Consider the following 13,673-nt stretch of genomic DNA (forward strand, 5'->3'; position numbering starts at 1 on the left):
TTGACTCAGTGACTCTGTCTGGTGGGCGGCAGGGAGTCTGTACTTGAGCCACAATCTGCTGCCTCTCGGGCACATTAGCAGGAAGCTGGGTTTGAGCCAGAGACAGGTGCAAATGCTGGGTTGATCCCAAGTACCAGATAGAGGATCCAGTCCCCAAATGGAGGCTTAATCCTCTCGGCCACAGTGGCTGCCTCGATCATGATTTTCTTTAATCCCTTGGTAGACTTTAGTAACACTTCTGATACATTTCAACTAAGAGTATCTTGCTATTAAAAGAGGTTTTTTTTTTAAAAAATATGGAGGTGGGCACTGTGGCATAGCAGCTGAGATTGCTTAGTTTACTCACAACCTATGTCATAGTACCTGGGTTCAAGCGCCCCACTCCACTTCCAGTCCTGCTCCCTACTAAGGCACGGTGTGGGAGGCAGGAGGTTACGGATCAAGTACACGGGTTTCTGTCATTCATGCTGGAGATCCGAAATGAGCTGTGAGTTCCTGGTTTTGAGCTGGCCCAACTCTACTTATCACGGCATTTGGAGAGTGAACCAGTGGGCTGGTATATGTGTGTGTGTGTCTACCTTTCAAAAAAAAATAGAATTACATTTGCCGTGATACAGATCAGTATTATCTTGAAAATCTGTCACCAAACAGAAATAAAGCCTGCAACTTCAGCTGTGTCTCCTGTCTGATGCTCGGGAGACACGAGCACTTGAGACACCATCTACTGCCTCCCAGGACACCACAGCACCCACCTGCCAGTCTCCACCCCGTGACTTTGCTGCATTCTGTACATCATATTTTCTGTGATTTTTGGAAAATTCAATTGGAAGTCAAGGATTGCCTCTTTAGCAATTCCCTGGCAGGTATTGGAGGGACTTTTGCAAGAACATGCACAGCAAGGAGATGGTACAAAGTAGAACCTCTCTTTGTGGGTAGGAAAAGGGCGTTGGGAGGAAGTGTGTTGTGACGCATTGTCCTTGCTCTCTGCTGTCACCATGCTCAGCTCAGCCTGTTCCCCACAGTGACAAAGTCACATGTCGCCTTCTTAGCTTCTCACAGAGGCTTCTGAGTGGGAGGGACATGCCCTCAGACCACGTCTTAGCCTCCGGGTGTTATTTTCCTTTGAACTTGCCCTTGACTTAAGTAGTTGCCTTTGGAAAGCCATAATATATTGGAACATGACGATTTTGTTTTCTGTAAAGATTGGGGGGTAAGTTGAGTATTTTAAAAAGAAGGCATTATGGGCCCAGTGGAGTAGCCTAGTGACTGGACTCCTCACTTTGCATATGCTGGGATCCCATATGGGCACTAGTTCTAATCCCGGTGGCCCCGCTTCCCATTCAGCTCCCTGCCTGTGGCCTGAAAAAGCAGTTGAGGACGGCCCAAAACCTTGGGATCCTGCACCCACACAAGAGACCCGGAGGAGGTTCTTGGCTCCTGGCTTTGGATTGGCTGAGTTCCGACCATTGAGATCACTTGGGGGGTGAATTAACAGATGGAAGATCTTCCTGTCTGTCTCTCCTCCTCTCTGTGTATCTGACTTATCAATAAAAATAAAAAATCTTTAAAAAAAGACATTACTCTCTAGTCTTTCATAGCATCATTATGCACAAATATAAAGGATACTTTTGGAGTAGGAGCAACATAATAAGTGTTTTGAGAAACTTGCAAGAAGAAAGATCTCATTGCTTAAGTCATTGTATGTCAGTTTTTCAATCAATAGCATATTTCCACCAGTAACATGTTTGGTGGCTGGAATTGTCCTGTTCCAGCCCCTCCTGCTCCCACCGTCCTGTGCACGCTGCGGTGCACACTGCCCGGGGCCTGGGGAGCAGCTGCCCTGCCCACCATGCTCTTTGCTGACCTTGTATTTGCTTTCTCCTTCTGCAGAAACCCTGCTCGATGACTTCCTTCTGACCTACACTGTCTTCATGACGACTGACGACTTGTGCCAGGCGCTGCTCAGGCAATATCCTTCACGAACCTAAGGGTATTGCCCACCTGCCAGGCCGATGCCCCACCATCAGGCGTTAACCGCCGTTTCCTCATGGATTCAACCCCTCAGTAGGGTGGGGCTGTGTTAAATATTAGCACAATAATGTCCAAGATGAGACAGAACTTGGACATGGTGGTGACTGCTGTCCTCCCCTCCTGTGCTGCGGAGGAACTGACCTGCTCATGTGATGTTTGCTGCAGATCGGCCTCCCTTTGGCTGAGAAATCTGGAGGCCCCTATTGGGTTGACTCTGGGCTCCAGACCCAGGCCCAGTGGGGTGGCGGGGATCCCCACCTAAGTGGGCTTGGCTAGGCTCAGTCAGTGGGAGTCTGACCAGTGGTGCAGTGTCCCACAGAGGTGACGGCTCCCGCCCTCCCCCACACCCCCCACCAGGGAGGTCTGACCGAGTCACCACAGCCACCTTTATGTTTTGATTGCTCTGTCACTGGAAGCTCTGAGAATGATGGATGTGTTATGAGGTTAATGACCACTTAAGGAAGCCTTATAATTGTGTCCACTCACTGGAAGAGATGCAGCACAGAACATCGGAAAGGCCAGAAGCAAAACCCTCGTAAACTTCGGGGAGTCTCCAAGTGAGCCTCTTGCTTTGCTATGTTTTAGGATGGTGTTTTAGAAGCATTTTGGAGAGCCTGTTCTCTGCCATGCTTTTATTAAACCAAAGATGCTACCGGGCTCACAAGAATCAGAAAATGGCTTGCGTTTTGTGTGCCCTGAAGTTCTAAGACCTGATTATCATTTCTGTGTGTCTCCCCATTTCACAGTCCGCATCCCCCAGTAAAGGAGTAAGTAAAAACACCAGAAAGGGGAAAAAGTCAAATCTCTCTTAGGAATCCGCAGATGGAAATGGTGTTTACTTTTTAGTACTTTACTGTTTATTCTGTGACCAAAGTGGGTGACCAGTGGGTGTTTTGAAACTTTATTAGTTTCGATTTTGGAACATTTCTGTAATACACTCAGATTTTTTTTGTAGCTCCCTAGTGTAATGCTACTAAGAACATTAACAAATAATTAGCAAGTTAAATTTCTGCTTTTTCAAGGGTGTTTTGGAATGAATATCTGTGAGCTAATTTCTCTTTTTATTGCTAATGTATTTCTAAAACAAGTATTACTAAGCAGCATAAATCGTGCTTTTATACAAGTCCAGTACCTTCTGTCACGTTTATGATCCTAACATTATTTGTGATTACTGTTTATTAATTGAGTGTCTCCTAGAATGTCCCTAAATATTCTGTCTTGTGACAGAGATTTGTTTCTTTGAAAAGCAGATCAATAGAGAGAGTAGGAGTGACAGAGAAAGGAAGAGAGAGCTCTCCACCCACTGGTTCATCCTCCAAATGGCCGCAGCAGCCATGAACTCCAGCCACTACCACATGGGTGACAGCATACTTGGGCCATGTGCTGCCTGTTTCCCAGACGCAAGAGCTGGGAGCTGGATCAGAAGCTGAGCAGCTGGTACTCAGCCACACAAGCCAGCGAGAGCTTAACCTGCTGCACCACAAAGCCTGTCCTTGTCACTGAGACTTTACTAGCACAGTAAATATTACTCAAATATGATAGATTTCAGTCTTTGACTTAGTCATTGTGTATTTGTATATAATTGGAGGGGCAGGAGAATCAAAGAATTTAGAGAAGATTTCCATGTACCATGCAATCCCCCAAATTTCTGCAATCCCTGGGATTGGCCAGCCTGAAGCCAAAACCATACAGCTTAGTCCAGGCCTCCCATGTGGGCAACAAGGACCCACCTACTGTAGTATAAGGACTGCTACTGTAGTACTTCTAGCATAGAGATTTGCACATTGATTCCTTCCTTTCTTCTAGAATTTCTGCACTCATTTGGAGCTACTTTAGAAGTAACTGGTTTCGGGCCCGGTGGCGTGGCCTAGCAGCTGAAGTCCTCACCTTGAACACCCCGGGATCCCATTTGGGCACTGGTTCTAATCCCGGCAGCTCCACTTCCCATCCATCTCCCTGCTTGTGGCCTGAGAAAGCAGTCAAGAACGGCCCAAAGCCTTGGGACCCTGCACCCGCGTGTACTTGCAGTCACTTGGGGAGTGAATCATCAGACAGAAGATCTTCCTCTCTGTCTCTGCTCCTCTCTGTATAACTGACTTTGTAATAAAAATAAATAAATCTTTTTCTTAAAAAAAAAAAAAAAGAAGTAACTGGTTTTACAGAGAGTAAGGTTTTGAGGATGAGTGGCCTAGTTCTGGCTTAACTTTTACAGAAATAGCACTCATCTAGCTGGTGAGACCAGATCCCCTTTGGGAGCCATGCTTGGTGTTCATGGGCTCCCTGGCCAGCTCTCTGAACCCCCATTAATGCCGTGCTCCCTGTGGGGCCTTCTCAGTGGCTGCCAATGGGGTCGGTGGTCTAACTCTGACTTCAGTTATTATCCGGATTCACTTTTGTTCTTTCCCTCCTGCCCACCCGCAGATGACCTTTTAGCCAGAAATAAATGGGGCTGTCCATATCTTTGCTGTCCAACAATGTCACATTCTTTCTTAACCACTTGCCACCTATTCTGCTAAGAAGTATCAAGGCAAGGAGGAGAACTCGGATGTTCCTTGTCGAAAACGTAAGGTCCTGCATCTTGTTTCCCAGTGGATTGCACTATACAAAGACTGGCTGCATGAGGACGAACATTCAAAAATGTTTTTGAAGGTAATCTAACGCTTCTAGGTATTCCCTGATACCCAACAATTGATTTTGTTTTCAGAGCTGTAGTTGAAAATCTCTTTTACGGGTAGCAATTATTCAACCTGCTTTTGACTGTCAAGTTCTGAATGGGTGGAAATTCAAATTCATTTGGCTATCTGAAGCCTGAGTTCCCTATAAAAGTAGGCTCTAATTTAATTTTTTTTTAATTTTTTTATTTGTTTATTTTCTGATACAGTTGCATACACTCAGGGATTTCTCCTTCCCCCTCCCCAATTCCCCTACTCTGATTTCCCCTTTACTATTAGTATAGTCCTTCAGAAACAGCCGTAAGTTCCTCATTCTACTAAGTAAGTATATCCTGACATTGTAGGTATAGACAATGGCAGAAAGTCCGGTATCGTATTGTCAAGGTATATTTAACAGTTTCTTTGGGAGTCCATTTTTATTCAGGAGTAGAGATACATACTGCAATGTGTCTTCACTTCTCAATGTAATAGTCTTTATTATACAGTTGCTCTAGATGAATATATGTGCATGCATATTTACCTATAATCTATTAATTCTATATTTTGCATGAAGATGGTCTTATTCCAGAGAGAACATAAGATATTTATCCTTTGGGGACTGGCTTATTTTGCTGGGCATAATATTCTTTAGTTAGGACCATTCTGTTGCAAATGATGGAATTTCATTCTTTCTAATGGCTGGTTAGTATTCCATAGAGTAAATATTAAATATCTTTGTCCTTTGCTCTTTTGATGGGCATCTGTGTTGTTTCCATGTCTTCAATATTGTAGATCGTGCTTCTGAAAATATAGGCTCACAGGTCACTTTCTTATGTGCAGATTTCATTTCCTTTGACTATATTCCCAGAACTGGGATTGCTGGATCATGCAGCAGATCAACTTTCAGTTCTCTTAACACTCTCCATACTGACTTCCGTAGTGGTTGTACTAGCCTACACTCCCACCAACAATGAAGTAACCACTAATTTTTTGTTGCTGTTGCTTTCTTGATTTGAATGGTATAACATTAAGCCCCTAGACTTGGTGTAACCATTAAAAATTCCAAGATGAACACTATATACATATGTACTGTAAATATAGAATAAGCAAGACATAAAAATAGGCAAGCTTTCATTCAGGAGTAGCAAGTGTCCAACTCATGAGCTATAGAAGGGCCACAAAATCACTAGGTGTGGTCCTGCCAAGGCAACCGCAGGTGGAAGTTGGTAGTCTTGTATGGTCTGTGAATGATGTTGTAAATATGCCAGTGACCTGTGGCAGAGAAAGGATTCCCTACCCCTGGAAATAAATAGAAAAACTTTAAGAATGAAATATCCCTTGCCATGTCATTTGAAAAACAAAAGCAGGTATTTGACGCAGCAATCAAGTTTATTCAGCAATTTCAGGAAGTATTAGAAGATGGTTTAACTTTCATGAACTTCCAGGTTCTTGTTGCTCTCAAATTCCACATCTAGTTGAACTTTGAATCAGTTATTATTTACTTTGAAAAGTCTGCATCTTTGACTTGGAATTTTGAGACTCCTGGATATTTCTATGGCAAAGGAAAAGGCTTACAATGGTTCCAGTGTATTAGGAAGCCTTTCTAACCTGCAGCCCTTAAACTCTCCCTGTGAGCCTTGGGAGTCGAGTGACAGCTTAGGTGATGTCACCAGATAGACCCAAGTCCAGCTGTGTTCCTTGGGCTGGAGAGCCACTGGTCCACACTGTGGCCTTCAACCACTTCAGCTGCCTCTTGTATTCTCCCCACCAGACCATCTACAGGAACGTTCTAGATGACGTCTATGAGTATCCAATACTCGAAAAGGAACTGAAAGAATTCCAGAAGCTACTTGGGATGCACCGTCGCCAGTAAGTGCCCCTATGTCCCTGTTAGAATTTGTGAAGACAGGCAGCGCCAAAATGCAGTAGGCTAGGAACATCTCACGCCTGTAGTTCATTCTACTAGTACATCCTATGTTTTCTTTTTGTATCTCCAGTTCACTAATGATTGTTTTTTTAATCCTGTTAGATGTAGTTTTAAAAAAAAAAGACTCTCACTGCGTGAAAAACTTACTCAATAAATCATTATTTGCTTTGCAAACTCTGCGTGTCTGACTTGGAATGGGGAGGCTCCTAACTACTTCTGTGACACAGGAAGAAGAAACCATAAATGGATCCCAGGGAGTCAGGAAGCCTTTCAGGCTTGGTTTGGTGGGTTCCCCAAGGTTTCTCTATCAATTAGAAACATTAAAGAAAGCCATTTGCTCAGTGACTCTTGGTGTGTTCAAATGTCCCCTAGGGTATCAGCCATTCATCTCTTGGATTGGCACCTCCCGGTTTGACTAGAATTTCACTACCAAATCCCCTTATTAATTTTGAATAACTACAGGGTTTGCCTGTCAGGATAAACTGTTCTCTGATACCCTGGTCTGATACACTGGTTAGTTTGTGTTTGGTAAACATGAAGTAGATGCATTGCCGAATTGTGACAAACTTCTTTTGAGGTTTCAGCCACTGGACAATGCTAAAGTTGATTATAGTACAGCTGGTTTAGCCATCAGCCACCACACTGGCATATATATATATATATATATATATATATATATATATATATATATACACACACACACACATATAATATATATAATAATAAATATACATATATATATACACATATATTAAGTCCCAGCTGCTCCACTTCAGATCCAGCTCCCTGCTAGAATTACTGGGAAAGCAGCGGTGGCTGACCCAAGTGCTTGGGCTTCTGCCATCCACGTGGGAGGCCAAGATAGAGTTCCAGGCTCCTGGCTATGGTCTGGTTCGGCCCTGGCTATTGCAGCCACTTGGGGAATGAACCAATACAAGGAAGATCTCTCTCTTCCTTTCCTACACTTCCCCCTCCTTGTCTCGCCCCTTCTCTCTCAGTATAACTCCACCTTTCCATTGAATAAATCTTTCAAACAAAAATTTCAGCTTCCGTTAGTGTACTTCTCATGGAAAATGTTCATTCAGGCTTTTCAGGTTACTGATTTGAGATTGAACCCCATCTTGATTTTAGGAAAGGAAAATCCCATTGCAAATTGTAAGCTTTGGCCTTGAGTGAATTGCAACATCTTATGTTTAGAAATTCAGAAATCAATTTCAAAATGTGTGTTGTATTGGTAGGTTCAAGCTGCCACTTGAGACACCCACAGCTTCTATTAGAATCCTGGTTCAAATCCCAGGTACTCTGCTTTCAGTCCAACTCTGCTAAGGAATGTGGAAAGCAGCAGGTGTTGGCTCTGACCTTGGTTCCCTGACACCCTATCAGGTGACTGGGACAGAGGTCTTTGTTCTGGATTTGGCCTGGCCAGGCGTAAAAATCCCAATGTATGTAGGGATTGGACCAATAGATGAAAAATTTTTCTTTCTGTCCCTCCCCCCATCAATGTGTTTGTGTCTGTCTGTCTGTCTGTCTCTCTCTCTCTCTCTCTTTCCTCTCTGTTCCTATCTGCCTTTTCTTAAAGCTTTATTTATTTTTATTAGAACGTTAGATATACAGAGAGGAGCAGAGACAGAGAGGAAGATCTTCCGTCCTTAGATTCACTCCCCCAGTGACCACAACGGCCGGTGCTGCGCCGATCTGAAGCCAGGGACCTCTTCCAGGTCTCCCACGTGGGTGCAGGGTCCCAAAGCTTTGGGCCATCCTTGACTGCTTTCCCAGGCCATAAGCAGGGAGCTGGATGGGAAGCAGGGCTGCCAGGATTAGAACCAGCGCCTATATGGGATCCCAGCACATTGAAGGCGAGAACTTTAGCTGCTAGGCCACGCCCCCTATCTGCTTTTTAAATAAAACGAAGAAAGAAGTGAGGAAGGACATTTGAAGAGTGAACCAATGGATGGAAACTTGGTCTCTTTTTAAAATCTGCCTTTTGAATGAAAATAAAATCCTAAAAGAGTTTCATTCTGAGAAGAGGGCTGGTACCTCACATAGTGGTTTCCTTAACAAGTGTGTGAGATCAACCCGATGCCCGTGCCCTCCCGAAAGGAGGGGGTCTTCAGGGGGACATGTGGTGGGAATCTGCGTAGCATGGTCCCCACTCCTGCAACGGAGGTACCCGCTGCACTACTTGGCTTCCTGGCCTCACCTGAAGCCCATCGTTATACAAGAAAGCATTTCTGTGGACTGCTTGTTCTGACTCATAGAAACTTACTTCTGCAGACTGAGTTTCCATGCACTGCAAAATTCCAGAGCTCCTTCATCATTTTTCAACTTCATATGGAAATCAAAATATACCTGTAGAATAGACAGCCTGTTTCCTTTGAAATTCAGAGTCCAATGTCAAGTATGTTGCACTCATAGATTAATACTTAGGTTATTTTTGGGGGTTTTTTTTTTTTGGAGTTAAAAGTTTATTCTGGTGCAGAACATTTTGAAATCTATGCATAGCTTTTCCATATTGTACATTTTGTACACTTTTTAAATTTTGTTTTATGACACAGTTTCATAGGCTCTGGGATTCTCCCAACCCCTCCCCATTCCTTCCCCCATGTTGGATTCCTCCACATTGTTGCAGTATTATAGTTCAAATCCAGTCATGATTCCTTTATTGTGAGCGTGAACCATGCATGGAGTCCAGCCTCTTATTGTCCAGATAATTTCAACCGTTTCCTTGGAACACCATCCCTGGTCTGAAAGTAGAGCTGGCAGAATATCCCCTCCAATGAAAAGCCACAACATAACCTCAACAACAATTTACAACATTATGGAGTTAATTGACATGGTATTGAGTGGCCAATATGTTAGAAAATGCAAGTTCTTAACTACATCCTGTGACTACTTCATTGACATTTCAATTTTAGTTTATGCACAACCAGCCGCTATACACCTTAAAATGGTTATAGGGTACTATTCAGCTGTCTTGTGTCTATTTTCATTTTTATATTTAGCAGTTAATAGTATTGAAGCATAATTTTTACTCAACTTGGTGAATTTTAGGATAGTCCAAACTGGCTTATAACTCTAACAAGACATATGTTAACAATTGAGGCAAGAACAGTTTTAGGAAGGGTGTGCAGAGGAATCTTCACTACCTTGGTGAGGAGTAACTAATCTTTGTGTCCTACCTAGTAAGGTATATGTGAGTCCATGCTGACTATTTCCTGTCTGGTTCTAAGCTTTCCTTGTTGGTCTCTGTCTATCTAATCTAATTTTAATTTTGGGGGGGCAGGAGGGCTCCAGAGCGACCCTGATGGTCATTGCAAGAGAGGGTGGGGATCCAAAGTTGGAACTAAGGACCAGAGGAGGGAGAAATTGTGTTTGAAAGTCAGAGTTAGAGATACAGAGACAGAAGTCTTACATCCACTGGTTCATTCCCCAGATGATCAGAACTCCCACCCTTGGGTCAGGCGAAAGCCAGGAGCCTAGAGCTCCATCAGGATCACCCACATGCATTCAGCAGCTGAAGGGCCTGAGTTCTTTCCTGGTGCTCTCACAGGCAGGACCGGAAGTGGAGGAGCCGAGTCCTGAGCTAGCACACCCATGTGGGATGCCAGGGTCACAGGTGATGGCTTAAGCTGTTGTGCCACAGCACCAGCCATCCTCTACCCAGTGCCTGAAAATGAGTCTTCCACGACCGTTGCTGTGATATTCTAGGTTTGGGATAAAATCTGACTTCTTTTCCTTCTCCTTTTAGCACCGTGGATGAATATTCACCCCAGAGGAAGGTAAGGCAGCCTCTTGCACCTGCAAAATTGGGTATTGTGGTCCAGAGACCCTGCTTTGCCTGGCACATCTTCACAGTGGATGTGCCTGCTGCCTCGGGTACACAGGGCAGGGCACATACAGCAGACAGGGACTGCAGTCATTGGCACTTGCCACTCTGCTCTGGCTTGCCCACACAGGTGGACACCTGCTTTCAGCATTGTGTCATTGACATGGTTGTGCTATTCTGTGGCACATTTTGGAGGCTCCAAGCTCCCCTGCCATCCCCAAGAAGTAGATGGCATTTAAGTTGTTAAAGCATCTGTGCCTCCCTAACCCCCAAAATCCAGGCAACAGTTTTGGCTCCAAGTGGAAAGGAGTTTTGTTAAGGAAAAAGTTTGCACTCGACACCCCCAGAGAGGAAATATGAAAGCAAGGGACAGTGCACTCCCCTTGACCGTGACCAGGGAAGGCGCACTGCCCGTGCTGTCAGTACCGGGTTTGCAGGAGCTGATGTAGTGGGGGGAGGGCGAGGGAATGATCACAGAGAACCAAGACATGTCTCCATCCCAAGAGTCCTTGGGCCTCAGCAGCGTCCATGTCGCTGCTGTGAAAAACATACATAGCACGTGAGGTCACGGAAGCTGTAGGTACAAGTTCATGTACGGATGAGGGGACCATGCTTTCCTCAGAAGAATCGATAGGTGGTTGTAGGACCCAGATATGCAAGATGGGGGTGGGGGAGGTGCTTCAGCACATGGCAGACAGTAAACACAAGGGGTGTGCCTGCTACTAGCTATGGCTATAGCCCATTCTTTTGCTCATAATCTCCAACAGCCCCCCTCCATGTAGTCATGTGGACAACTCTCAGTGTGTTTCTCCAAGATTGGATGGGTGGATTTCATATTTTAAAAAAAAATTGGCTCTCTCTTTGGGAACATGTTGTCAACAGCTGTGACTTTCCAAAGGGCAGAAATACATCCCTTCATTGTTCTCTTTCTCCCTTTCCACAGAATAAAGCCCTTTTCCACCAATTCAGTCTGAAGGAGAACTGGCTGCAGCACAGAGGAGCTGTGACTGAAACAGAAGAAAGTGAGTTGCGCTCCCAACCAGGGATGGAGGCGGGAGGGGCTGCAGTTAGTCACCGGCGACTTCCGGCCCTCACCCCTGCCTGCTCACTGCTGGACCTGTCTGGGCTGTATGTTAGCATCAAGTAGCTGATCCAGTCTTTAGCTTTTAGTATCTCGGTTTTCTAAGCTCATGTGATCCTTTCCAAGGGGGACATGTTTTAACTGGGGATGTAAAAAAGCAAAGTGCATGGCACCTCTTGGCACTGTCGGGCAGAAGTGCAAGATGTACTGAAAACTCAGCCCTCTCCTTCTCACCCACCCCCACCACCTCCTCTTCCTCCCCAGCTCCAGCTCCGTCAGCCCTTCCACTGCCTGGGGCCAATGGAGTATAAAATGTGGAGGGTATGAGCTAGGTCAGCCCTGAGATTCAGTGAATGATGAAAGGCAGGAAATGTGGTCACAGTTCCTGCTAAGCCAGGCTCTGCCGGGTGGTACCACTCTTCCAGCAGGTTCTCTGTTGGTGCTCATTAGTGCCCAATGGGGCAGAAGGCAGGTTGTGCTGAAGAGGGCTGTCCATGCATTGCAAAAGGAAGCACCTCTTGAGCGCCCAAAGGTGCTGATGCTGCATTGCTTTGTTACTTTGCTACTTTGTAAGGGGACAAGATCAGTAGCAGTGGTTTCCTCCTGTTTGGATAAAATTTGAGTCAAGTGGGGAGCTGGGAAACAGGGCATTCCAATGTTTAGACTATGGCGACCCTGGGACTCTCTTGAGTTCTTGAACATTTAAGAAAACACAGAGTCACAAGATGGCTTCTGCCATCCCCTGGTGTTTGTAGGTTGTGTCCCTCAGAGAAGGAATATAGCCTGTTTGAAGTGTCACCTGGCCCAAGTCAAGGAGCAGATGAAATTATCTCACCTCCTAATGCATTCGTCTTTGACCTTCCTTGCTCGTTTTGTCTCATAAGTATATAGCCTTCCTGGCTGAGCATCAAGGAGACTCAGTATTTAAGCGGCTCTGACCTTGTTCATTGGTTTACCAAGCAACCTTTTGCCTTACAGTAGACGTCTGAAGACTGGATCTTTCCCATGCCTTTATTTATTTATTAATTTATATTGGAAAATCAGATTTATAGAAGGAGAGACAAAGAAAAAAATCTTCCATTCTCTGGTTCATTCCTCAAGTGGCCTCAGTGGCTGGAGCTGAGTCCACCCAAAGCCAGGAGCTTCTTCCAGTCTCGCATGTGGGTGCAGGGTCCCAAGGCTTTGAGCCGTCCTCTACTGCTTTCCCAGGCCACAAGCAGGGAGCTAGAAGGGAAGTGGAGCAGCCGGGATAAGAACTGGTGCCCAAATGGGCTCCCAGTGCATGCAAAGTAAGGACTTTAGCTACTAGGCTATGCCCCAGGCCCTAGACCTTTGCCCTGCTGTAACAACTTAATTGTTCCATGGAAGGAGGAAAGTCTTTAACACACACAAATAGAGTTGACAGAAATCGAAACATCTGCTTCTGAAATGCCATTGCACGAGGATGCACACAGTGGAACCCTCGAGATTCTCCCAGGGCTTCCTGGTGGTGTGTTTCCTTTGAGGTTCCGTCCACATTGCAAAGCCACGGGCCAACATTTGCTCTGTTTACATTCCTATGAAAACATCCCTGAACTTATTTTTGTGGTGCCCTGAAAACCACAAAGAAGGCTCTTCTAGAAGCTGCAATCTCAAGTGTTACAGAAGAGCAGACTGTCTAAGTGTATCCTTCTCTGTATTCTGATGAAGCCGGTATTTAATACCTTCAGGGGGGTTGGTACACCAAGTAATGTTGCAATGATTTCCGTCACTATTAAAACAGTTTCTGCTGTTCAGAATCATAAAGATTTCCCAGGGATCCTTCCACCCTAATGGTAGGAGGATTATCATCATAAAGATCAGCACCATGGACAAAAAGAAGGAAATTTACAAAGGCTGGGAATGTGACGCCCTCCACTGCCACCCCCACCCTCACCATTTGGCAAGAGAATTCATCCTCCGCTCGCAGGGAGAGAAGGGGTTGCCATCCTTCTGTGATGGGAAAAGCTCATGCCAGCATCTCAGAGAAGCTTCTGCAACTTCTCCCGGCCGGGTGGTGTGCTCTGACCAGGGTCACTGAGCCTGTTCTGAAACCGAGTGTCAGATTAAAATGCAAGAGTTGGGCAGTCGACATAGGCTGCCACAGGGGAGAGCTGTGACTCTCAACCAACAGGACTT

The 13,673-nt window shown here is 45.2% G+C and overlaps 1 protein-coding gene across 2 annotated transcripts in view; it reads left to right on the top strand.

The window, feature by feature from the left end:
- RAPGEF5 (Rap guanine nucleotide exchange factor 5) overlaps positions 1-13,673 on the top strand; it is a 201,758-nt gene that overhangs the window by 162,876 nt on the left and 25,209 nt on the right. For both annotated transcript variants that reach the window (XM_058678275.1, XM_004582451.3), the window contains 5 exons: positions 1,891-1,969; positions 4,536-4,680; positions 6,454-6,551; positions 10,358-10,388; positions 11,379-11,457. In XM_058678275.1, coding sequence (XP_058534258.1) covers positions 1,891-1,969; positions 4,536-4,680; positions 6,454-6,551; positions 10,358-10,388; positions 11,379-11,457 — 432 coding nt within the window. The remainder of the gene's footprint in view (positions 1-1,890; positions 1,970-4,535; positions 4,681-6,453; positions 6,552-10,357; positions 10,389-11,378; positions 11,458-13,673) is intronic.

The sequence above is a fragment of the Ochotona princeps genome, chromosome 20 (genome assembly GCF_030435755.1).
Source record: "Ochotona princeps isolate mOchPri1 chromosome 20, mOchPri1.hap1, whole genome shotgun sequence".
Lineage (NCBI taxonomy): Eukaryota > Metazoa > Chordata > Mammalia > Lagomorpha > Ochotonidae > Ochotona > Ochotona princeps.